This window comes from Rhamphochromis longiceps, unplaced genomic scaffold (assembly GCF_057381845.1).
Source record: "Rhamphochromis longiceps isolate RC_006_pf unplaced genomic scaffold, R_longiceps_female_GT1.1 unmapped_scaffold_4, whole genome shotgun sequence".
In the NCBI taxonomy this organism is placed as follows: domain Eukaryota; kingdom Metazoa; phylum Chordata; class Actinopteri; order Cichliformes; family Cichlidae; genus Rhamphochromis; species Rhamphochromis longiceps.
Genome location: NW_028187224.1, coordinates 2,153,093 through 2,178,209, shown reverse-complemented (window position 1 = coordinate 2,178,209; position 25,117 = coordinate 2,153,093). Strand labels below are relative to the sequence as shown.

The 25,117-nt window shown below is 41.7% G+C and overlaps 3 protein-coding genes across 11 annotated transcripts in view; all 3 read right to left on the bottom strand.

Moving 5' to 3' along the window:
* Positions 1-1,641: 1,641 nt before the first annotated feature.
* LOC146640660 (uncharacterized) lies at positions 1,642-24,623 on the bottom strand. 2 transcript variants are annotated; one of them, XM_085399998.1, is made up of 2 exons: positions 24,310-24,623; positions 1,642-3,961 (listed from the first exon to the last, which is right to left on the bottom strand). In XM_085399998.1, the coding sequence occupies exon 2, from the start codon at positions 3,607-3,609 to the stop codon at positions 2,302-2,304; it is 1,308 nt and encodes a 435-aa protein (XP_085256124.1). In that variant the 5' UTR covers positions 3,610-3,961; positions 24,310-24,623; the 3' UTR covers positions 1,642-2,301. The 2 variants fall into 2 exon arrangements, with proteins under 2 accessions (XP_085256124.1, XP_085256123.1); XM_085399997.1 differs by lacking the exon at positions 24,310-24,623 and adding an exon at positions 9,821-9,977.
* LOC146640661 (phospholipase D1-like) lies at positions 17,754-21,097 on the bottom strand. 3 transcript variants are annotated; one of them, XM_085400028.1, is made up of 4 exons: positions 20,019-21,097; positions 19,145-19,727; positions 18,962-19,055; positions 17,754-18,619 (listed from the first exon to the last, which is right to left on the bottom strand). In XM_085400028.1, exons 1-2 carry the CDS (start codon positions 20,238-20,240, stop codon positions 19,473-19,475), a joined length of 477 nt encoding a protein of 158 aa, XP_085256154.1. In that variant the 5' UTR covers positions 20,241-21,097; the 3' UTR covers positions 17,754-18,619; positions 18,962-19,055; positions 19,145-19,472. The 3 variants fall into 3 exon arrangements, with proteins under 3 accessions (XP_085256154.1, XP_085256152.1, XP_085256153.1); XM_085400026.1 differs by having other exon boundaries at positions 17,754-18,623; positions 18,962-19,727; XM_085400027.1 differs by having other exon boundaries at positions 18,962-19,727.
* Positions 22,561-25,117, bottom strand: part of LOC146640658 (uncharacterized) — a 55,095-nt gene continuing 52,538 nt past the window's right edge. For 5 of the 6 annotated variants that reach the window (XM_085399962.1, XM_085399964.1, XM_085399963.1 and 2 more), the window contains one exon: positions 22,561-23,992. In XM_085399962.1, the coding sequence (XP_085256088.1) occupies positions 23,300-23,992 (693 nt within the window). In that variant the 3' untranslated portion in view covers positions 22,561-23,299. The remainder of the gene's footprint in view (positions 23,993-25,117) is intronic. The other variant, XM_085399966.1, reaches the window with a different exon arrangement.

Below are 25,117 nucleotides of genomic sequence, written 5' to 3'. Positions count from 1 at the left end.
AGTTTTCACTGTTTACCTTCAGAAGCATAAATCTCTGCACAGATAATGTTCATATGTGGATTCCTGGTTTCTGCAGTTAATTGTGACCCAAAGCATATTTTTAAAGTGGTTCCAGGCAATAAAGTCTAAAAATAAATACATCTACTTCCTTTTTCTGTGTTCCAGCCTCAGTGACTCTGACACAGTGCTGTAATATTTACACCTCTGATGAAAACAGAGTTTGTAGTTGCAGAGAAATACTCGACTCATTTTGGGCATTTACGAGCAGGAACCTCAGAAAGCCCCTCGCTGCTTCACTGGTTAAGAAGCAAAGCAAACATTAGTTCACAGTGATGTTAATTAAGGCCCAAAGTTTAGGAACGAACGTCAGCACTTCACTAATGAATGTAATGCTGATTCATGTGCTTGTTTTGTAATGTGCATGTTGTGCGTTGCTATTTCCCATATTCTTTGGCACTGATAGATGAAGAGTCTCAGGCAGGACCGAGGCTGCCAGCTGCTGACAGTGAGCAGGGAGAGAGCAGCAGAAGCTGGGCAAGAGCAGGGCACCTTCAGCCCCCTTCATCAGTCAGAAATCATTTGGGTGTCTGTGTGAAATGTCTGATTTTTAAAATCTTTTTGTAGACATATTTATTAAATGTTTAACAATTATATAGAAGAAAGACAATGTAAAGAACAAAACCTGACAAAACAAAAATGAGTTGAAGTTATGAACTGTTTCTGAGAGACAAATAACACCAGGATCCTTTTTGTGTAGCTGACAGCTGGTAACTGTGCAGGGGCGGGTCTAGCAAAGTGTTGCCAGGGGGGCAGGTAGGGCATTAACAGGGAGAGGGGGGCACAAAGACATACTTTTCTTTCTTGTTCTCATTTAAAATGTCTCACTTTTAATAAATAATTATCTGAATCTTACAACAAACGTTTTCATCTGATGTAAAATGTATAGAAATCCATTATTGTACATAGTCATTTTTTAGGGTCCCATCATAATTTCTTCAGAAGTAAGTACTGCATATGATGCCAGTGTTTCCCACATTTTCTAGATTCTGCACCAGTACTGTGTGTAAAATGCATCAAAAAGTCAGTTTGATTCTTTCTCACCTGTCTTTCTGTCTCCTTTCACTTTTTAAAGGTTGCCATGTTAGAAAACATATTTTGCCCTGCCGTGCTGTTTATTGATGTGGCAAATGAAAGGTTTATGAAAACATATCTAAATCTGTCATCAGTAATCAGCAATGATCATGTCTCACCTCTAGTCTCTGTCTTAATGTCAGGTTTCCACCGTGTGTTGTAGATGTTCAGGAGGTTAACTCGACCAACAGTCTACTTCCTGTTTAGAATACCAGGACAGGGAGGATGGTGCAGGTTTAAGTTTATTAGACTGATGCATGTATACTGTCAGGGGTTTAGACATTTGTTCAAAACACAAGTAAGAGAAATGAGACAACTGCAGACCAACTCAGAGAGTAATTAGAAAACGTGCGCACGGGTGAATGTCTCTCTGAGAAGACACCACCCCGAGCACAGGCTCGCTGCTTTATTTATAAGGCAAAAATGGGTTACATAGTACTTCCTCTTTTAACAGATGTTGACGAGAGGTTAAGCATTAAATCAACTTATCTGATCTTTCACACACTGGGATTAAAAATACAGAAGTATATCATGCTTTATCTGACATCACAGACATTATAGGAAAGAATGCATCATTATATCATGCTGTCAAAACATCTCAAACACTTAAGTAAGGAATGTATCAGTTTTCCTTTAACAATAAACTTGGTTAGCTGATTCTTCAACAATAGGCTTGGTTATGTGAAAATATATGAACACACTAAATATAAGGCACACTTGGTTAGAATATAAGGCCTACTTGATTATATTGTATTATAGAGATTTGGTTATAGTGTATAATGTAGAAAATCTCTTAACAGTTTCCCTCCTGTTGTTAATATATTTCACATGTTTAATATCAATGCATAGTCACTTGTTAAATCACATTTTCAACTTGCATATCATTCAGTGAAGTATCTAAACATCAGCTCTGTTAAGATTAAGATTATCATAGACATTCTCTTCTCTGGTTTCTCTAGTTAGCATATCATACTGGCGAAAGGGATCCTCCATATCTCTCTGGATCAAAACAAAATTTCCTAAAGTACGATTAAACATACTCATCACCATGCGTCTCAGACAAGGGATAATACAAGCAGCAAAAATGCAAAATAGAAACATCACAGTACATAGGGCCAACAGGCCTTTAATCAGCAAAGATTTCCAGGAGCCGCTCAGCAACCAGTCCCATCAGCCATGCTCATCGGTTACGTAGTCCTGTTGCTGAGCGTCTCTTAGTTGTCTCAGAACATTCAAAGCATTTGTCATGTTTAATGAGTGTATGTTGTCAGGTATGTAAGTACAACATGTCTTGTTGAACAGTACGCAAAGACCTCCTTTCTCTGCAAGAATAAGGTCCAAAGCTACTCGGTGTTGCATGACAGTGATGCGGATTGCATCAATTTCTTCATTCTGTGATTTGTCAATGCGGGTGGAAGCGTTCAAAAACAGTCCAAAGCGATAGTCTAAAGTCTCAATTCGTAGTGCGTTTTTTCCTACTCCTGTCCAGGGAAACAGAGAGTGCATTACCTTGTCGGCGGTACTCCAGAGTTTGAATTCCTCTGGCACATCTGTTCCAAGGATTGAATCATGAGGCTTGATTTCTATATGACGCCTAACTCTGGTCTTGTTGTACACAGATATCTTAAAAGTGTGATCTGAAATGAAGATAGGTGCACAGCATCCTGACCAGTTGGGTGGCAACATAAAGTACGCACGCTGTCCGCACAGCCATGCCATACCTTGTACCCAATAGGTGCCATTTACCTGTTGATTTAGGTTGACTGTCCCATACCCTACTCCTCCATAGGTTGTGTTGCAGTTGTCGGTATGGCCCAGAGGGTGGCGTCCTTGCACTGACGCTTGGTAGAAGCACAGAGGATGCCACGTCTCTGTATGGGTCATAAAAACAGGGAAAGGGACAGAAGCATTTCTGTTTTTTACTGTCATATCTACCCAGAATTTGTCGTCACAGATTCCATCCTTCTTCAGGCCTTTTGCACCTGGGAGTGAAGCTTTCATGCCGATTGTAAAGTATTGTCTTCCAATGCTGGCGAAACTTGCTGCACATTCACTTTGCAAGTGACTGTCCATTTTGCGACCATATATGGTGGGGTAGACTGAAGTTGAAGGCATGTGAGAACAGACATAACATTCTTTTTCATCTATGGTGTTGTGTAGGTATCGGTACCAGGCATTGTTCATCCAAGGGTGAATGTGATCTTGGGTCATCTCAGTTAGATGGGAGTTGTCATGGGTCCACCTTTTGAGACGGGGAATAGTTGGTATTATTCTGCGGGCTCTTCCAGGTATCAGCCAGAGGAGCATCACCCCTAAGATGACACCGGCCACCAGACAGATCAGGCGGCACATGAACCGTTTCCGTTGAAAGTGACAAGCACTTAAGCATAGCAGCTTTGGGGCTGGGGCTGGTGGCTCTTCTTCTTCTAGATTCATCATGCTGGCTCTCTGCATTCTAGGCGTCCCCGGTGTTGTCATTGGTTCCTCTCTTTGGTGGGATGGGTCACTCTTTATTATGTGTTTGTTCTTCAGGGCGACCAGGCACACCTGAGCTCCAAGTGAGGAGACCACTGGCGAGAAGGTAAAGGGCGGGGTATACCCAATCAGCCCTTTCCTTCACCAGGGGATCACTTGAGAGTCGGGGGAACCGGCGTCTTATTGTGGTGCAAACACTTTCTTCACGTGACTTTGATGGATCCAAGAAGGTCTTTCAGCGATTTTACAAGCTGTTGGTGTAGTAAGCAACACCTGATGGGGACCCTCCCACCTCGGAGCACTCCAGTTTTTCCGCTGGAGGACTTTAATCAGAATCCAATCACCGGGGTTCAACCTGCAAGAGACTGGAGATAGATCACTCGGCAGTTGATTGTTTAAAATCACTTCTTTATTTTCAAACAGTTTTGTCATCCATTCTGCCATTGTTGTTTCTGCAATGGATTTATTAATTGGCTCGCTCGTTATGGGAAGAGGGAAGTGTCTGCCATGTACAACTTCAAATGGCGTTAGACCACCTGCTCCTTGAGTTATTCTCATCCATAACTTAACTAAGCTTAGACATTCAGGCCATGGTTTTTTAGTTTCTTCCATACATTTTCTCAATCTTTGTTTAATTGTGCCGTTAGTTCTCTCGACTAATCCTGCACTTTGTGGATGATAAGAACAATGATGTTTTATGCTGAAGCCTAGAGCTTCAGAAACTTTACTTATCACTTCATTTACAAAATGTGTGCCATTGTCTGATCTTATCAGAGACGGAATGCCATATGTTGGAATGAAATGGTTGCACAAACATTTTGCTACTGAAATTGCATCTGCTTTTTTCACTGGGTATATTTCTGGCCACTTGGAAAATACATCTATTATCACAAGTGCATACTTGGAGGATTGAGATTCATTTAGTTCTATAAAATCCATGTGGATAGTATGGAATGGGTGTGGCGGTTTAGGGAACCGGCCTCGCTTTGGTCGTAAATTACCTTGAGCATTGTGTTTTTGGCAAATCATGCATGTTCTAATAAACTCTTTTGCTGAACTTTCAAAATTTTTTGTATAGAACTGTTTATTGAGTATAGAAACCATTCCACCCGTTGACACATGCGTTCTGCCATGTGTCACTAATGCAGCAGTTTTATGCAAATTTTTTTGGAAGGACTGGTTTGCCATTACACATCATGAGATTGTCTTTTAATTCTGCTCCATCTTTCAACCAAGATTTTTGTTCACTCAGCGATGCTGTTTTCTGTGCATCTGCTAGTATTTCTAATGGTATTAAATCTATGGTTTCTGTTGTTAAAACATCAATGTGTTTTTCTGCAGCTGCTTTGGCTGCTTTGTCAGCAAAGTTATTTCCTCTTGTTATTTCTGTGTCATCCTTTTGATGAGCTGCACATTTGCATAGTGCTAATTCTTTTGGCAACGTTATTACTTCTAATAGCTTTTTTAGAAGGTTTGCATGTTGAACTGGGTTGCCTGAGGATGTTGTCATTCCTCTGTTATGCCATATTTTTGCAAAATGATGAACTGCTGAATAGACATATTGGCTGTCTGTGTGTATATTGACACTTTGACCTTTGTACAGTGTACATGCTCTGATGACTGCGGTCAATTCTGCGCTTTGAGCAGAGTTTGAGGAACTGAGAGCTTTCGCCTCTACCACTGTATCAACAGTTGTGACCGCGTAACCCACACAATTTCTACCGTAAATATCTTTTGACGCTGAGCCGTCCACAAAAACATTACTGAAACTGCTCTGGGGGGAACTGTGTATATCATTGCGAGGCTTTGTGTCTTCCTCTAATTTTTTAATGCAGCAATGTTGTTCTCCATCCAGAGGGGTCGGCAAAAGTGTGCTTGGGTTTAGCTGGCCACACTTCTCTATTGTGATATGTGATTGTGAAAGTAAAATCCCCACATAAGAAAGTTGTCTGGCATGTGTGAGGAAAGAGAGATTTGCTTGGAGTAAAATAGAGGTCACAGCATGTGGGACTTTAATGATCAACTTATGTCCCAAAACAATGTCTGCACATTTTTTAACTGCCTCTGCTGCTGCTGCGCACGCCTGAACACAGGTAGGTAATCCAGCAGCTACAGAGTCAAGTTTGCATGAGTAGAAAGCTAATGGGCGTTGTTTTTCTCCAAAAGCTTGAGTTAACACTGCTTTCATGTACCCTCCTGCACCATCAACATGGAGAACAAACTGTCTTTCATAATCTGGTAACGCTAAGACGGTACATGTCTGCAATGCTATTTTTAAATCAACAAAAGCTTTTTCTGCTTCTGGGGTCCATTGTATTTTGTCTTTTAATGCTAGGTCTTTACCATAAATGAGGTTCTGTAGTGGCTGGGCCAGCAGTGCATACTCTGGAATCCAGCATCTACAGAAATTGCACAGACCTAGATAACTCATCATTTGTTGTTTAGTAATTGGCTTTGGAGCATTTTGTACAGCTACTTTTCTGCTGTCTAACAGCTGTCTGCCTTGTCCTGTTAGTTTGTGGCCAAGGTATGTCACTTCCTGGCTCCACAACTGCAATTTATGCTGTGATACCTTATGGCCTTGCTCTGCGAGATGTTGCAAAACTGTCAGTGTGTTTGTTTTGCACTCATCCTGTGTATGGCCTGTAATCAATATATCATCTACATACAGCAAGAATTGCCCTGGAGCAGGGAGGGAGCAAGATGACATTGATTTTCTCAAAGCCTCTGCATAAAGAGTGGGGCTATTCTGGAATCCTTGAGGCAACCTTGTATAAGTATACTTTTGATTGTTGAAGGTGAATCCGAATAGCTTCTGTGAGTCAGGGTGTAGAGGCACAGAGAAGAAAGCATTGGACAAGTCTATTACAGAGAACCACTGTTCTTTCGGTGTTACCTGATTTAAAATTGTGTGTGGATTTGCAACCACCGGAGGTATTTGCTCTGTTACCTCGTTTATTGCTCTTAGATCATGAACTAGGCGATATTTTCCTGTATTAGCCTTTTTTACTGGAAAAATTGGTGTATTACACGTGGCTTCATTAGTTTTCACGAGAATACCTGCTTTTTGCATATCTGCTATGACTGGTCCAATTCCTTCTCTCGCCTCTGCACTCAAAGGATATTGTGGTTTCACAGGCCTATATGTGGTTGTAGTTTTCACCACTACTGGATCTGCTTCTTTTATTAGGCCTACATCTGTGGGTCCTTGAGACCATAATGTTTGTGGTAGCTTTTCTAGTTCAGGATGTGTTTCAACTGTTAACACTTGTCATTCGTCTTGCTCTGTTGTGGCTAAATGTGTAGCCGGTGTGGCTGTCACCGGCCAACACAGCGTGAGTCTCATGCACCCTGTTCTACGGCCTTTTTGCCAGCCCTCACACTCTGTTTTGTCATATCTGTCCATTTCTACATTTCTCAGCACTGTGCCTAACTCAGACCAAGGTGTTTGGTCGTTGCATGCAACAGATACATGAGGGTTCAACATTTTATTTATGCGTTGCACTGCATCTGTCTGTAACACTGAGCATACTGCGTTGCCACTCTGTGTTACATACAGGTGTTGTAGGACTAGTTTTTGTGGTCCTAGTCTGTGCACTTGCTGATCATAAATTTTGTCTGGGCCTGGGACATGTTTATACCACAGGGTGTTGTGGTATGCTGCTGGGTCCTGCCTCTGTGAGTGTTCAGGTAAGTACACATTAGCCTTGGCTTCCAGAGGTTCAAGTTTTGGTAAATCTAAGGTCCAGTAATAATTTGGCTCACCTGAACCTTCACAAACAAAAATGTCTTCAGTTTGGCTCTGACTTTCAGAGAGTAGGAGTCTGGCTTGCATGCCACTTTCTTCAGGGATAACTCCTATTTTTAATTTTGTTAAAGCATCTCTTCCTAACAAATTTAGTGGACAAAATGGGTCATAGATGCACTGGTTTTTGCAGCCACGACCACTTTCTCTATGTGACATAAAGAGGGGAACGGTTAGCTGTTGCAATGTCACATGTCCTGAAGCTGATTTCACAATTAAAGTGTCTTTTGAGAAAGTTACATTTGGGACTTCTACTGTTAAGACAGATCTACACGCTCCTGTGTCACAAAGGAATTTTACTGGGACACCATTCACGTGTACTATAACCGTTGGCTTTGCTTCTGATCCTAGCAGTAGTTGTTCAATATTGTAAACTTCCCCTTCACTTGTTTCACTTCCTTCCTCTCGTGCTAGTCATTCATCACGGCGTCTGCGCCTGTCATCATCACTTTCTTGTTCCTGGCTTACACTTCTACAGTCTCGAGCAAAGTGCCCGTATTTACCACAGTTATAACATTGTATATCTCTTTTGTCTCTTCTTTGTCCTACTTTCTGCTTTCCCTTACGTGGCTTAAAACCTGCTGTGTGTTTTTGTTGTCCTGAGAAAGCTATGAAGCCTGTCTCTGGGTCAATCATGAAAACTCCTTCTGTTTTTTCTTTCTGTTTATGCACTTTAACTGCATGCTCAGCATATTGCAGGGCGTCAGGCAGAGTGCCTGTGTTTTGTGTCACCCAGTGTTTGTCTACGTGTGTTTTTATTTTGGGCATTAGGCCATTCAGGAAGGCATTTTTTAATTGTTGTTGAAAAGCAGACTGTGGATTTGGATCGTAATTCAGTCCTGAATTTTGCCCGAAAACAGGACGTAAGCGATCCAGATAGTCTGATGCTGTCTCTCCTTCCTTTTGTTTGCACTCTCCTATTTTTCCATAATCTGGCCTTGGGGCTAAATTGATTTCTATTCTGCCGTACAAGTCATTCATTTGTTGATCTAACTGAGGAGTGTCTGGTCCTAGGACATCACCGTTTTGGTCGTTTCCTGTGTAGGCTCCTCTGACTCTAGGAAAACGTAAACCTAATAAATCTTGAAGAACTTGGAGCATCTCATGACCATTCAAACCCCACCCACGACGAATCAATTCTACCGCATGTCGCCACTGTTGAAAACCTTCATTAAGGGGTGGGACATCTTTTAGCACATTCTCTCTGTCCTTATGGGACCAGGGTCTGAATGCGTATATCAGAGGTTCTCCATCTATTGGTATGATTCCTTGGGCGTCTACAGGCCCACTGGGTTGCCCATACCTAGGATTTGATAAGGCAACCATTGGAAACTGACCTACAGTTCCCTCTTTTTTGTAGTGATTATATTTAGTCATAAGATTAAGCTGATGTTTTGCCTCAGCATAGGGATCTGGAGCAAAAGGGTTGTGAGGAGAGATTACAGGAAGCGGTGACGCAGGAGTTGGTGCAGCTGCTGCTGCTGCTGCTGTGTGTGTGGGCTGAGAGGAGGGTGCATAAGGAGGGGGGTTTTTTTCCTCTCCTGCAGTTCTCTGTTTATCTTTATTTTCTTGTTTTTGGGCACGTTTAGCACTGCGTTTATCATTTTCTGCCTCCCATGCTTTGAAAAGTCGCCATTCTGCTACACGTTTTGCTTTTTTCTTTTGACTTTTTTCCTCAAATAGTTCTTTTTGCAAAGCAGCTTTTAAAGCAGTTATTGACTCTTGATTGCATTTGCCTTGCCAGGCTGGACAATAAATTTTATGTGGATTTCTCCACCTATTTGCACTGACTTTTCCTGCATTTTGACAGTTTCTTTCAAGCTTTTCTTCATCTGCTGTTAATTTTACTTTAGTTTTAGAATTACCCATTTTGAACTAATTACGTCAGAACTGTGACACCTTCTTTGGCATGCAAAAGTGAGAATGGGTTTTCAATAACAGCCTTCTACTCACTCGCTATTCGAGTGAGCGGTTATTGATTTTACGTGATGACGCACAACCCTTTTTCCACTTTAACCAATACGTGAGTGTACACAGGAAAACAGTTTGAGAAGTGGTTCGACCGCTTATTGGGTCGTAAAAACAACTCACTCCTCTATTTCAACACAAACAAAGCGCGTTTTTGTAATTTTTATTGAGATTTTCCATAGGCCTATTTCATGTAACCTTCAACCTGTTCCGTTGCAGCCACTCCTCGAGTGACCGGAACTCGTTCCGTTACAGCTGCTACCCAGAGCAACCGGAACTTTTAATAGCGATTTCTAGATTATCGCTCTTGCCTGTTGTCTCCTTAAGTCCCTCTCTGGACTATGAGATCTGTCGGCGCTCACCAGGCTTACACTATTTTAAAGGAAAATCTCAATATCAACGTATTTTAACGCTTGATGGAATGCAGTGTTTCATATTCACCTTACTGTGGCGCTGCGTTTTTGGATCCGGTGCTCATCGGTTCCTGCAGCCGTGAAGGCCGAACGCTGACCGGAGATCGAATTCACGTTCCCGGATTTTCTTTTGCTGTGCACAGACTCTTTTCCAGCGCAGGCGTCACGACGTCAGGATCCGATGAAGACCGCTGTGGAAAACTAGACGTTAAAAATAACAGTCAGTTCTCCGGCTACGAAGGACCAATTAAATGTCAGGGGTTTAGACATTTGTTCAAAACACAAGTAAGAGAAATGAGACAACTGCAGACCAACTCAGAGAGTAATTAGAAAACGTGCGCACGGGTGAATGTCTCTCTGAGAAGACACCACCCCGAGCACAGGCTCGCTGCTTTATTTATAAGGCAAAAATGGGTTACATAGTACTTCCTCTTTTAACAGATGTTGACGAGAGGTTAAGCATTAAATCAACTTATCTGATCTTTCACACACTGGGATTAAAAATACAGAAGTATATCATGCTTTATCTGACATCACAGACATTATAGGAAAGAATGCATCATTATATCATGCTGTCAAAACATCTCAAACACTTAAGTAAGGAATGTATCAGTTTTCCTTTAACAATAAACTTGGTTAGCTGATTCTTCAACAATAGGCTTGGTTATGTGAAAATATATGAACACACTAAATATAAGGCACACTTGGTTAGAATATAAGGCCTACTTGATTATATTGTATTATAGAGATTTGGTTATAGTGTATAATGTAGAAAATCTCTTAACATATACCAACAAGACAGCGTCCATCACTGTGACAACAGCGTTTGTTTTCATTCAAAGGCTTCATGGTTTTTCCTTTAATACCTGGGGGGCCGGTCTCCAGTCAAAATGCCCGGGACCATTTTTTGTCCCAGTCCAGCCCTGGTGTCAGATCTGCATGCAGTGTCAATGAGACGATCAACAACAGATCAGACAAAACACTCAGGCGGACACTCCTCTGTAGAAGGAAACATGGAAAGTGTGAGGTAATCAGTGCACAACATCACTTTGTATTTCAGGCTGTTTTTATATAGAACTTCAGCACCAATGTAAAAGTTCTGGTTTTAGGAAGATGAAGAACATTTTCAGGAAGGATGCCGTCTGCAAGCAGAGCTGCTTGAACCTCAGCGCTGAGGTCCAGACTACTTCCTGTGAAGCCACGTGATGTAAATCTGCTGCTGTAACTTCACAGTTTACTGAAGCTAAATGCAACGTTACCATATAATCTGTTTTCAACAAAGGTTTCACTCCGTCCAGTGTTGATGGAATGATTCAGGCCGTACTCGTCAGGCTTCCCATCGACCACACGCATTTCAGTCACAAACCCCGTGACTGACAACAAGGGAAACAGCAGAAGAAAAGATGTGAAAAATACTGGATGATGATGATGGAGGATTAACCGCGGTGGCTAAACTGTTTCCTGTCTTTGTGGGCGTACTCACAGGGAAGTTTCCAGGCACGTCAGTCTTGGTGGCTAAAGTCTCCATTTTCCAACATGTATCGCTACAGGTGCAAAGACACAACATTAATCATCAGTGTAAATATTTTAATGCTGTCCAAACGGTGTTTGCTTTGTCTGTCCTCTCGCGCTCACAGAGGAAACGAGGACGCCACCTTCAACCCATCTTCAGTTGGCTCAACCATGGCCGGACTTCCTGTTGGCTTTGTGACAGCAAACCACTTGAAATGAGAGCAAACTGCAGTCAAGCACCACTTACAGCAACCTGTGGACACGCAAATGGAAAGCACTGAGAATCATACAGAAGCATAAGAGCTGTTTATTGTAACACGTGTGTGTGTGTGTGTGTGTGTGTGTGTGTGTGTGTGTGTGTGTGTGTGTGTGTGTGTGTGTGTGTGTGCACATTAATAACACACTGATGTATGTTAGTTTGATTTATGCTATATCTGAGAAAACAACTGCAGAATTTTACATCAAAGTTTCCAAAGCTGATGTTTTGTTGTTCACTCTGTTTTATATTCATATAGTTTGTTGTTTTTAAATCAGTGGACAAAATAAATATTATCACACAAAATCCAGGGTGAAACATAACCAAATAACCTAAATGGTGAAGTCATTATAGAAGTACATGTTGCAAAGGTCAGCCTCCTGTATAGACTGCTAAACTGTCTGGGGGGGCCCTGCCTGTCCTCGTTGGATAAGCTCCACCCCTTTTCCATAAGACGGAGACATTTGTATGAAAATAGATGGGCAGTAAAATAAAAAATAAAAAATATTATGGATGACTCTGTAAATCAAAGTCGGCCTGAGGCAGAAGCAGAAACCATGAGGAGCACAGCACCACTCCCACAAGGGCACGAAGTGAAGCCATAGCTGCTGAAGAGTGAAGACGTGATGATGGAGGAGATCACAGATGAAGATCTGCTGCCTGCTGACTCTTTATATAGAAGAGTGAGACTATCTCCCCACCAACAGCTGCACTTATACAAACTCCAGGTGCTGGGATGGCTTTGAACATGTGACATTTTCTGCAAACACATGGACAGTTTCATAAGCACAAAGATTATTCCTGCAGCGGCAGAATCGTATCCACTGTGTGAGAGGTGAACGTCAGACAGTTCTTAGAAAATGTAGTTTCTCTTTAAGCTTTTAACGTCTCTTTTACCCCCATTTGTCTAAAACTACTTGACAGCCCTTCATGTCAGAGGTTTATTACCTGTGCAGGATGGAGCACATGGTCTCAGTCAGGCTGGACACGATCACTCCTACAGGAAGTAAATGTGATTTTATTTCACCTGTGAAATGATGAAAAACAGCAGAATAGCTCACGCTAACAAACGGGTGTTGAAATGTTTCATTTTCTGCTGTTTCACAGGTCAAAAAGGGCGTCGAAGCAAACTGAAGCTGAGCTGCTGCTGCTGTTGTAGTGCAGCATCTGCTGTGTGCTTCATCAGAGAACCTTCTGTACACAGCAGACAGAGGCTGCTGCCACTGAAGTCCATCTGCTAGAGAGCTTTAAACACTGGTTATTGAAGTGGCTTTGATGACACTGATACACAGTCTTTGCTGCTGTCACAGGACAGGGATCCACCAGGGAGTAGTTGTCAGGATAAAGAGCCTTCGCTTCTCTAAATATAAACTGGATACTTGTAGGAAACTTTGGGAAGCAGCATTTTTCCTCATATCGTCTAAACTGAAGTTAGCTCAGGTGCTTCTTCCATACTTGCTCTGCAGAAAGCCAAAGAGTTTGGAGCTCTGCAAACATTTGCAGCACAGCTGGATGTTTGTAACTTTGGTCACCTCTGTATCATCCCTCAGATTCTTTCTGCACAGCTTTGAAACCATGACAGCACGAGTGATGCTGAGGAGACGTCCAGTTTAAACAGACCTTTATTCCTGGAACACAAACACATGAAGTGATGCTGCTAAAGAAGAACATTTAATCGCACTAATGAATCAAGCATCTGTATGTCTGTCAGTCTGTCAACAGTTCCTCTGATCGACTTCAGACTTGGTGGGTATTTTGTTTTTGCAGCGGTCAAAGTCGATCAGCGTGTTGCTTTGTCTGCTGTAAATCTGCCTGTACAAAGGGAAACATGCATGTTTTACATGCAAACTCACAACATGGCTGCATTTTTGTGATTATGTGTATTTTATATTGATTTATTCTATTATGTTTTGTATATGAATCTTTACAAGTGTGTCGATACAAAGGCTTGATTAAAACAAAGGTCTCAGCTGTGCTGTTAGGGATGCTCTCATATTTGTTTCAAATGTAATAAATCAAAGGATTTCAGGCTTTTCATCCTTTTTATTTGTTTGGTTCTAACAGCAGCTGGATAAAAACATGCAGGTGATGAATATAATTGTGTGATATTATGAGCATTGTGAATAAAGAAAGAGCAGAGATAGTAAAAAGGAAACAGGTGATGGACGTGAGATTTTCAGAACAAAAGCTCCTCAGTGAGACGATCACCTGGACACAAGGTCAGGCAGCTGGGACTCATCTAGAGAGCAAAATGGAAAAGTGATCTGTGCAGAACATCACTGTTGATTGCAGTTATTTACATCAGACTTCTTCTCTGAGATAAGAGCAGCATTTGTGGGAAAGATGACAGTATTTCCAGGCTGGATGCTGTTTGCAGGGAGAACTGAATGAAAGTCTCCTGCACCTCAGCGCTGAGGTCCACACCTGTGAACACAGATGAGGTCAATCTGCTGCAGCACGTAGAGCTTTACTGATCAGCAGGTTCAAAGGATTCAGCAGAGCGTAGAGTCAGAGCTAAACCTGGGAGTCACTCACGCAGTCCGGCTGGCGCATCTCCATCTGAACACCTCCGGTGTCGCGGCGCGGGCGTCTCAGATGGCCAACAGCCCCCGGTGGCACCTCCTCTCTCCACGCTGGTCCTCGGGGATTCCATCATCAGGAACGTGCGGATGAGGGGGGCGCTCACGCTGTCGTTCCCGGGAGCCACTGTTGTTGACATAGTGGACAGAATTCCCAACATTCTGGCATCCCACCCACAGGTTAACCGGCTCATCATCCACATCGGCACCAATGACATCCCCAAACAGCAATCTGAGCTGCTGAAGTTGGACTTCCTCCAACTCTTCAGCCTCCTTGGTCAGTTGCAGGTGAGTGCTTTTATCTCTGGGCCCACCCCCACCTGTGGCAGAGGGATAGGCCGTTTCAGCCGGCTGCTCAGCCTTAACACCTGGCTTTCCTCCGCCTGTGTCTCCCACGGCTTGGGTTTTATTAACAACTTTGATGCCTTCTGGGAGAGGAGGCATCTTTTTGGGGCAGACGGGCTCCACCTCAACGCCTGGGGACGCCGTTTGCTGTCCGCCAATTTGGCATTTGGCGTACAGCACTGCCGCACACCGCCCTGTCACTACCCCAAACTGACATTACCTGCTGATCCGTCTGCTACTGACTGATGTCCCCTTGGTCCCAGCTCCTATATTTGTTCCACTTTTAACAGTAATACACAAAACTCTGGACTCGGACCTTTCTCTCCCACAGTCAACACAATACCCGTCATAATCACAAACAGAGCAACAGAATTATCATAAATCCAGTAACTCCAAAAACATTAATAACCTCCGGCCTCTTCAAAAATATCAACATCCATTCAACTCTATTGTCAAAAATCCACCAGTCTCAATCAGTATGGCACTTTTAAATGTCCGCTCTCTGTGGAACAAGTCTTTTATTATTAATGATTTAATTTTAGATAATAAACTTGACTGTTTATTTTTAACTGAAACATGGCTGGGTTCGGATGCACCAGTTGTTCTCACTGAGGCCTCCCCACCAAATTTTAATTTCTCTTTTTCTATTAGAAGTGGTGAGAGAGGTGGTGGGACTGCATCTTTAACCAACAACACACTCACCACCAAACAAATTTTACTTGATCATTTTACCACTTTTGAATTCCGTGCTATTGTTTTCAGCAGCCCTCCAGTTTTATCTGTCACAGTTTATAGACCACCTAAAGACAGCGCTGCTTTTATCAAGGAATTCTCTGAATTTTTAACAAACATACACTCAAAATATAACATGATAATTTTAACCGGTGATTTTAACCTGCACATAGATAATCCTTCTGACCCTGCAGCAAAAGAATTCTTAAACATTCTTCACTGTTTGGATTTTACCAGCACGTCACGCAGTCGACTCACAACAGAGGACACACTCTGGACCTGGTCATCACCCATGGGCTGTCCACCAGCGTGTCCTCTGTTGTTGACTTGGCTGTCTCTGACCACTACTGTGTGTTTTTTAACATCACCGGTTTTATTCAGCGGAAGACCTCAGTGCGAACTGTGAGGAGGCGCTATCTAACCTCTGAAGTGGCTGCAAATTTCACCAGGGTTTTAGACGAATGCCCCCCTGTGATTTTACCTGCATCCTGCGATTTGATTTTTAGTTATTTTAACAGCAAACTGAAGAAAAGCCTTGACTCCGTTGCTCCACTCACCACCAAAAAGATTAACGTAAAACATGCATCACCCTGGAGAAACGAAGAAGTCAAAAAACTCAAAAGAAATTGCAGGGCAGCAGAAAGGAGGTGGAGGAAAAATAAAAACACTATCAACCATCAAATATTTTGCGAGCAACTTAAAATGTACAATAATACATTAAGGAAGTCAAGAAATTCATACTTTGCCAAAATAATCAGTAATAACAAAAATAATCCCAAGGTCCTCTTTTCCACCATAGATCATTTATTTAACCCTGATTTTAACAGCTCCCAAAGAACAGACTCGCTCTGTGAGCAGTTTGCAGACCACTTCAGGGGAAAAATCAGCGCCATCAGATCTGATATTTTATCTAATCGCGATATGATTTTAAACACATCTGAGGGCTCGATTGTACCTGAGGAGACACTGGACAGCTTTGTCCTGGTTAATGCTGAGAACCTGCAGAAAGTTTTCTCCACAGTGAGACCCACCACATGTCTTTTAGATCCAATCCCTTCTTCACTCTTTAAAACACTTTATGGATTTTTTGAGGCTGAGCTTTTATACATGATGAATTGCTCTCTTCAGTTGGGTGTCTTCCCTGCTGCCTTTAAAACGGCGGTGGTGAGGCCCCTTCTGAAGAAGAGCAATTTGGATTGTAATGATTTTAATAACTACAGACCTGTATCCAACTCACCATTTTTAAGTAAAATCTTAGAAAAACTTGTTTTTACTCAGATTACTGATTTTCTCAATGATAGACAGATCCTGGAGATATTCCAGTCTGGTTTTAGGGTGAACCACAGCACAGAGACGGCTCTCCTAAAGGTTTAAAGGTAATAACCTAAAGGTAATAACTATTGCATTTATTAAACTGATTTGCATTAGACTGCTGATTTATTGTGAATGAATGATATTGTTTTATGATGCATTATACTGCTGAGTTATAAGAAATACTGTTCACAGAAAGTCATCGCCTTATTTGTCTGATTAGAAGAGAACAGCCTAACTAAGCCTAACAGGGGACAGGTACTTCTGCCCAACCTGGCAGCCACAAAGTGAACTCATTTAGGTAAAGATAACCACATGCACCTAACCAGCCTGCACCAGCCTGACATTTCTTCCTCCTAAGTAAAAACCAATGGATGGATTGAACTTAGAGTCTCAGCTCAGTTTTCTATTTTGACCACCTACACCCCAAGATACTCTTTTAAAAAGTGTTGTTTTCAGATCCCTTTGAAGTTCATAAAGGGCCTGTTCATTTTCATTCAGATGTTTTATTACATAAATTTTACTGTTTTCTTTTGATTTATGCTCCCACTACACTGCACCTCTACAAACAACAATGCCACGGACTGTCAGCTGCTTTTACATGCTGTGAACATGAGTAGGTTTGATCAGAGTTTCAATTATCAAAGAAAAGACAAACTGAGCAAAAAGAAGGAAAAAAAGACCAACTTCTTCCCAACTGACAAGAAAAATACTCGTCATGTTTTCATAATAAAGGATCAGGCTCCCCATTTATGACAGCTTGGACCAATAATGTATGTTACACTGATGCTACTGTAGAGACAGGGTCAACATCTCTATTTAAATATAATTAATATACAAAACACAATAAAAGTTATACATGAATTATTCATTATTTTTACTATTGATAAAATTCATGTATACTAATCAAAGTTATACATGAGTAACGACATTATTAATAATGATTAATAATAATAATTCTAATGCCAACATGATGACTGTTCATAGCTCCTGCTTTGAAATACTGAACTTAAACATTGACCTGATGAAAGATCACAATTCACAGTGGCCCACTGTCAGAATCATTCTGAATATAAACTCATCGAGTTAATCTGAACCTTTCTCAAATGTGCTGTGAATAAATGCTGCTGCAAGCCACTGTGGGAAAGCTGTGTTATTATCATGGAAACATCTGTGACACATTCACAGAGGACGAGGACACAAAGGGACGACACGCAGAGGCTGTGTTAAAGTCAAAAATCCAAATCTTTAGTCCTAAACAGGCAGTGGTTACAAACAGGAAGACGAGCAGTCCATTAAACAGTCTACAGGGTCAAACATACAGAGAATTCAAACAGCTATTAAAAACAAATAACTGGACACTGAAAAACTTCAGTGATGTGTGAGGCACCAAAGGGAAGCAGCTGAGTATATTCAATGAATTATCTTCAAATACAAAGACAGAAACTCCTACAGGCAGCATGCAAACTGAGCAGGATACACAAAGATCAGAGATTACAAAAGAAATCAGAAAAGGATTTCAAACTTACTGAGAGCAAGGCCTCTGTTACAAATCTGTCTAATAGAAAAACATGCTGTACAGATACAATACGCTCAGTGTTCATGGTCATTTAAAAACTGGCTCTACCTGAACCACTTCAATATTTTATGAAGTCACTGAGTCGACCATTTCTACAGTTTGTTTCCTTCATTGCAGTTAGAGTGCGGCTGGTAAGGATGAAAACACACACAGAGCGTAAATTGTCTTTGTTAGTAACAAACGTCAGCAAAGAAAAGACAAAACACACAAACACTCTCATGATATTCATGAATCATTAGAAAGCATCCAAACATTCTGCTCGTGGACTTTTACAGTCTTATTTGCACTCGCTCATCTTCATAATCATCCTGATCAATACATGACAGGGGAGGCTTTGAGGTAGGCGGGGCTCTCTGCTGATGTCAGCATGAAAGGCAGGACCAGCGTCTGCCACATGTTGGTGAAACATCACAGTACACTGGCGTGGTTTCCTTTCCAGATGTTGGACGTTTGACACTTCAACGTTGAGGCCAACAAGAAGACACAGTTTTGGGTCGGGTTGCTGCAGGGTTTCTAACTGAGCAAAAGCAGAAGCACACAGACCAACAGGGATCAGATGCTGAGTGTTAGAGGAACATCTGTGCTGATCACTGAATGCTGCTGTGGTCTCTTGTTGAAGTTGGCTGGTGGGACAGTCTAATAGTGATATCCTGCCCATCGGAGGAACACTTTTAAAAACACATGCAATACTTTGTTTGTATTACAGTCACAGTTTATGTTATTTTTGTCCTTTAAAAGTGTTGCTGTACTATAAAGTCCTATAATTTGAGGCTAAAATGGCTCAGAGAGTCTCTCTCTCAGAGGATCTCCTTTGAAAGTGGAGACGGCTTTATCCGCTGATCCACGTCACTTTACCTGGATGTTTTCTTTGAAGCTGGATGAAGACTCCTCTCCCTCACTCCTGCTGCAGCTGTGTGGTCCAGTTGGCCTCTGAGGTCACAGTCAACATCTGTAGCAGAAGAGGGGAAATAAAAGTCCAGGTTACCAAAACTGGGAGCTTTTCCAAAATAGAGCGTAACTGGACTTTTTCAGCCTTACAGGCAGATAGTCGTCTGAAGCTGCAGCTTTTTCTTTTTAGCTTTTTCCAATCTCTGCTCTCGGCTTTCTTTGAGAACATGTCTGCTTTCTTGGCATGGGTCTGTCTGCTGTTGGTGAAGAGACTAAATCCACATACTCGCTACTAAGATCTCCTCAAGTAGTCTCAACCAGATTACAGTTTAAGAGTAAATGTCTCCTGAGAGTTTCACCTTGGGGAGATGCTGTCTTGCTAACATGCAATCATGAGCATTAATCTATGAGGTGAAAAAGTCATTTTAAAAGCTCCAGCCACAAGTTTTATTTCATCTGTGTTTTGGTCAGAGTCCCATCAGACCTCCAGAATGGTGTCAGAGTGTTTTCTATCCACGTGATGAGCACAGGCCTCACGTCCAGACCTCCACGGGCACCATAGCCTCTTTGGAGCTAATAGGTGCAAGAAGGTTTTGTTGGGATAGGAACTGAAGAGGAAACTGACGAGGAAGGCAAGGATCTTCTTCAGCTCCTCCGAGCCAGGACCTCTTTGTGTAGGCCAGCATTGGCCAGGTAGCCCTCCAGCATCGCTGGATGGCCGACAGTGGAAAACCTAGAGGAGTAGGAGAGAAACAGCAGCTTGGAGCATGTCTTTATACTGTTTAGTTTTTAGAGCCACAGACTTTCTTTTAATGTCATTGTTCAGGATCTATGACTGATTATGTATTTATTGTATTCCTCCATGACTGTGTGACAGCAAGTGGAAAAAAACCAGCTTCACCTTTGTTGATATGCTTGTAATTTTAATATTGATTAAATGGCCCATGAAATAATAGAAAGCTCATATATGAAAATGTATTTTAAGAAGTAAAATGTTAATCTGAGTACAAAGGAGTACACTCACCTTCTGGTAGATGGAGGTGTAGCGAGCGCTGGTGAACATCCAGGCCTCCTCGTAGAACTGATCACTGATTGGATCCAAAACATCGATGGAGGATCTGTGTAAGCGCTGAGGATCGTCCTGATGGACAGAACAGAAGGAGAGTGAGACAAGTGAAGATATACTAAATAACACTGTGACATGAACTGAGCCACACACAGTTTGATTCACAGGTGATTGACACATTATTTGACCACGAGCAATCTTTTCTGGTTTGACGCCGTCTTTGTAGCCAGAAACCAGCTCTCTCCTCGGCTTCCTCCACTACACGCTTCCCCCACGCCAGTCTCCTCCGTCACTATAAAGGGGAGAGTCATGAGCTCCATCACCCTCACCTGTGCCGTCCAACGTCCCGCCACCAGCCTCCACTGCAGCAGGCCAGAGACCACACCCCTGCCACAATAAGTAAAAGTATATCCTTGCTGTACCCTTGATGCTAAATGTGCTAAATTAACCGCTGCCTTTGCCCCTTTGGGATTATTCTTATGTCACTGGGATGTTGACCTTTGACCTTCACATTAGAGAGATGGGCAGACATAATTAGTGTATGAATTTTAAAGTAACAGGTAATAAAGAGAGTGTAGCAAATGTAGTCAGGTTTCTTACTCTGTATCACACATGAGTGCCCGAGGGAGGCGGGGCTGACTGGGGAGACACAGGAAACAGAGAGACAGGGCTGACTCGACATGAAACGATGAAACGTGGGACACGGGAACAGAAACTAAACACAGGCTGAAATGAACACTGAGGGAGGGAGAACTAAGATTACTGAGAGCCTGATAAATAAGAAGAACAAAAACCAAGAAAAACAAGAGTCAAAGAAAAGCAAAAACACAAAGCATTGGGCCAGGACCCACTGCTGTGACATTTATATGTGATAAAAACATTAAAAACTGCTCAGATGTTGAAATCTTTCTACGTATACTTTAGGTTCAGCTCTCCAGCCTGGCATTTGGTTAAGCATGATTCAAACATTTGATTTTGTTTAACTGGTTTTAATTATAGTTACTTTTTGTGAACATTTGTTGCAGCATTTAAAAATACATCATTTATTTTCAAACTTTTATTTGATTTAGAGCATCATATTTGACCAACGTAAATGTTTTAATTTCATATAAAATAACTGAAACAGTGAACTAAATATCTGAAATCTTTCCTTCCTTAAAAGTTATAATCCTACTTAAGTTATAGTGCAAACGCTTAAGCAACAAATATACTTGATGCTAATTAATTCATATTTCCCTTTGATGTTGCAACTATGCGGTCACTTCTGTCTTTAAACAAAATAATATTTTCCAGTTACAGAAATCATAAAGTCCAAACTAAAGTGCTACTGTTGCTATATGCATTTTATATAAATCATGGATGGTGGTCCTGACATGAAGGAAGAGAAAGTTACAGGTTGCATCCTTTGACTTTGTCTCCGTGCCTTTGGGCGATTTTCAGAAGGACAGATGTTTCTGTTCAATTCTTAAATCAATGTTTTCAAACACAAACACTATTTTAAAGCTTCTAGAGAGTAAAATATTAATGATAATTATAATAACAATAATAAAAACAAAAGCTCTCAGATCCATCAAACCAAGCAGCAGAAAGAACAATAACTGAAGAGAAAACTTTAACCTTGTAGACTTCATTATGTTCCAGCTGCTCTACAGACGCTGTGACCTCGAACTTAAGCAGGTCGTAACGTATGTGCAGCTCAATAACTTCATAATCAGACCCTGTGGTATTTAGGCAGCAGAACAACTAAGAATAACAACTACAAATAATGTTTTTAGGTTTCTGTTGTACTGCAAGGTTCTGTACAGGAGAACCAAACCAAGAGCAAATATTACGTCTCATTTACACCTGAGCACGAAGAGCCATCAACATTTAGCAAATTGAATCATCTTTGTTTAGATGCAAGAAGAATCATATAGAAATGAAAAAGTAGAAATAGAAATCCAGAGCAAAGATATCCTCTAATTCAGCGTAGCACATGTGCAGCTGCTGCGATTCACGTAAGCATTCGGCTCGTCGCTGTTGCAGATTTTTCTCTCGCTGTTCTGGCTCACAGCGCTGCAAACACAAAAATAAATATCCCCAAAGGTGTGAAAGGGAGCTAATTAGTAAGAGTATTGTTACTCTCCGCAGGAGTAGTCCAGCAGTAGAAATCAGTCCAATAACAAGGTGTGTAACATCTAGCAGGGTGACAGAAAAACCCAGGGTAACTTCTAAGGACCTCAACGTCTCTCTCACATTGTGTTTTTTAAACATGCTTCCATTTGTCACTTCAGTCTTTACTCTGAAATACAGGAAGAGAAATCATGGCTGAAACAATTTCTCATGAAACCAGGGGTGTGGTCCAACAGTCAGTTTGGTGAGGAAGGTTCCTAACTGAGAGAAGTGACCCAGAAGTATCTGTGTAGCAGCCACAATGAATCCAGATCATGAGCTTTATTAACTGATCAAAGTCTCTTCTTTCATCTTCTGTATCATTCAGTTTGCATTGGTAATGCCCATTATTGTAATGCTTTTTTAAGACCAGCAAAACTTTATTTCACTTTGGGTTAGCTGGGATAAGTGATGGATGGAGGGAATTTTACTTCAGCCACAGAAATCCTAAACAGGAAGGAGGAGCAGAGTTACAGTGGATCACTATCCAGCAGGGAAACAAGGTTTATTTCAATTTCTTGGCCATGAGTGAGATTTACTGAGTGGGCAAATTAGGGAGACGACACCATCAGATCCCGAGCCCTCCATGTGTTAATCAAGAGACGGCTGCTGTGCTACAACCATAAATAATGAATAAATTAGGAGCTAAAGCTGAAAGGACAGTTTATTTGTACCATCTTCACGTGAACACATTCAAGAACATCACAGATGAAGAAACATTAAAAACTTCCACACTACATAAAGCAAGAAAAATAGTTTTTCTTTCAGGTGGTTTCAGAAAAACAGAAACATCAAACATCTCCAAGACTCTCTTTGAAAGAACTAAAAACCTTTGTTCTCATGGTCCAATCATGAGTGAACTCCCCGATGAAGCCTTGTGTGCTAAAACATGTCAGAGTTTTAAAGGTTAAACATGAGTTTCCAAAACGTTTTGCTGGAGAACAATGAACTATTTGACTGAGTTTCAATCATTTACAGACGAGCAAAACCAGGACAGAGAAAAAAGGACAAAACTGACTCAGTAAAACAACAGAAAAGAAGATCCCATGTAGATCTGTATTATGTAGAAGTTCAGCCCAGCAACCAGTTCAGTTCAACACAAGTTTAAATGATTCTATCTGAACTCTGTGGAGCCTGATCTCAAGCTTTTTGAGTCCGACACAGAAACCAGAGGATCTTTCTGTGTCTTCAGATTCACTGTTATCCAGTGATGAGAGTGATTTCAGCCCTGAGTGATCGCGCTTATGTTTGCACAGAGCAGACAATGAGGTGAATGTTTGGGCACATTGGTAACAGTGAAACAGTTTATTAGTAACGTGGGATCGTTTGTGTTCAGAGTATGAACTGAGATTCCTGAAGCTCTTGTCACACTGGTCACAGCTGTAGTTTCCTTCCATGTGTGCACGTTCATGAATGTTACGACTACCTGACCGTGAGAAGCTTCTCTCACAGTGTCTGCACTTGTGTGGTTTCTCTCCTGTGTGGACTCGTTTGTGTGATTTAAGCTTCCATGCAGTGGTGAAGGATGACCCACACTGATCACAGAGGTGCTTTTTAACCCCACTGTGAATCAGTTCATGTTGTTTTAAGTGATGTGATGTGGTGAAGCTTCTCCCACATTCTTTGCAGTATTTCAGTTTGTCTCCAGTGTGTCTACGTTGATGTGTTTTAAGGGCAGCTTGCCGACTGAAAGTTTTTCCACAGAGGTCACAATGAAAGTCTTTCCCACCACCACAGTGATGACAGGGTTGAGAACTGGATCCATCTGTGTCGCTCTGCTTCTAAACAAAGACACAAAGACAGTGTAAGTCAGTCCTTGTATCCTGAACGTCGCCTGAAATAAAGAGCATCTCTGCAGACGTCCAACTACATTTGACTGTTTCAGTTAACACACTCAGTTTACTGGGCTGCAATAACTACAATACTACCACCATAATACTACAGTGATACTAAAATCATAACTGAAAGGAAAATCTGAATAATCACTCAGAGCTGCTTTTCCATGCAGTAGAATTGCTAACATGCTAACACAGTTTAATGAGCAGAGTTGTTCCAAACAGTCAGGCTAAAATGACAAGATAACAATATAAATACATACCTCACAGTAGCTGCACTTGTAGAGTCTCTTTCTGGTGTGGATCTGTTGGTGTCGTCTCAGGTGATGTGGAGATTTAAAAGTCTTCTCACACAGGTCACATCGATAAGGTCTCTCCTCAGTGTGGGTAAACATGTGTTGTTGTAACTGTGCGTCTGTTGTAAACTGTTTGCCACACTGTTCACAGCAGTACACATCATGTCTGGTGTGAATGCGTAGGTGTGTATTTCGGCTCCCTCTCTGGCCGAAAGTTTTTCCACACTCGTCACAGCTGTATGCCTTAATTCCAGAGTGGGTAACTAGATGCCTCTGTAAGTGGCTACTGTGAGTAAAAGCTCTGCCACACTGATCACAGCTGTACGCTTTAACTCCACTGTGGATGAGTTGGTGTTGTTTTAGGGAACGCATCCAGGAAAAAGACTTTCCACACAAGTCACAGCTGAACGGTCTCTCTCCAGTGTGGATGACCTGATGCTGTTTTAGTGAAGCCTTCACAGTAAACTCCATCCCACACTCGTCACAGCTGTATGGCTTAATTCCAGAGTGGGTAACTAGATGCCTCTGTAAGTGGCTACTTTGAGTAAAAGCTCTGCCACACTGATCACAGCTGTATGGCTTAATTCCAGAGTGGGTAACTAGATGCCTCTGTAAGTGGCTACTTTGAGTAAAAGCTCTGCCACACTGATCACAGCTGTATGCCTTAATTCCAGAGTGGGTAACTAGATGCCTCTGTAAGTGGCTACTTTGAGTAAAAGCTCTGCCACACTGATCACAGCTGTACGCTTTAACTCCACTGTGGATGAGTTGGTGT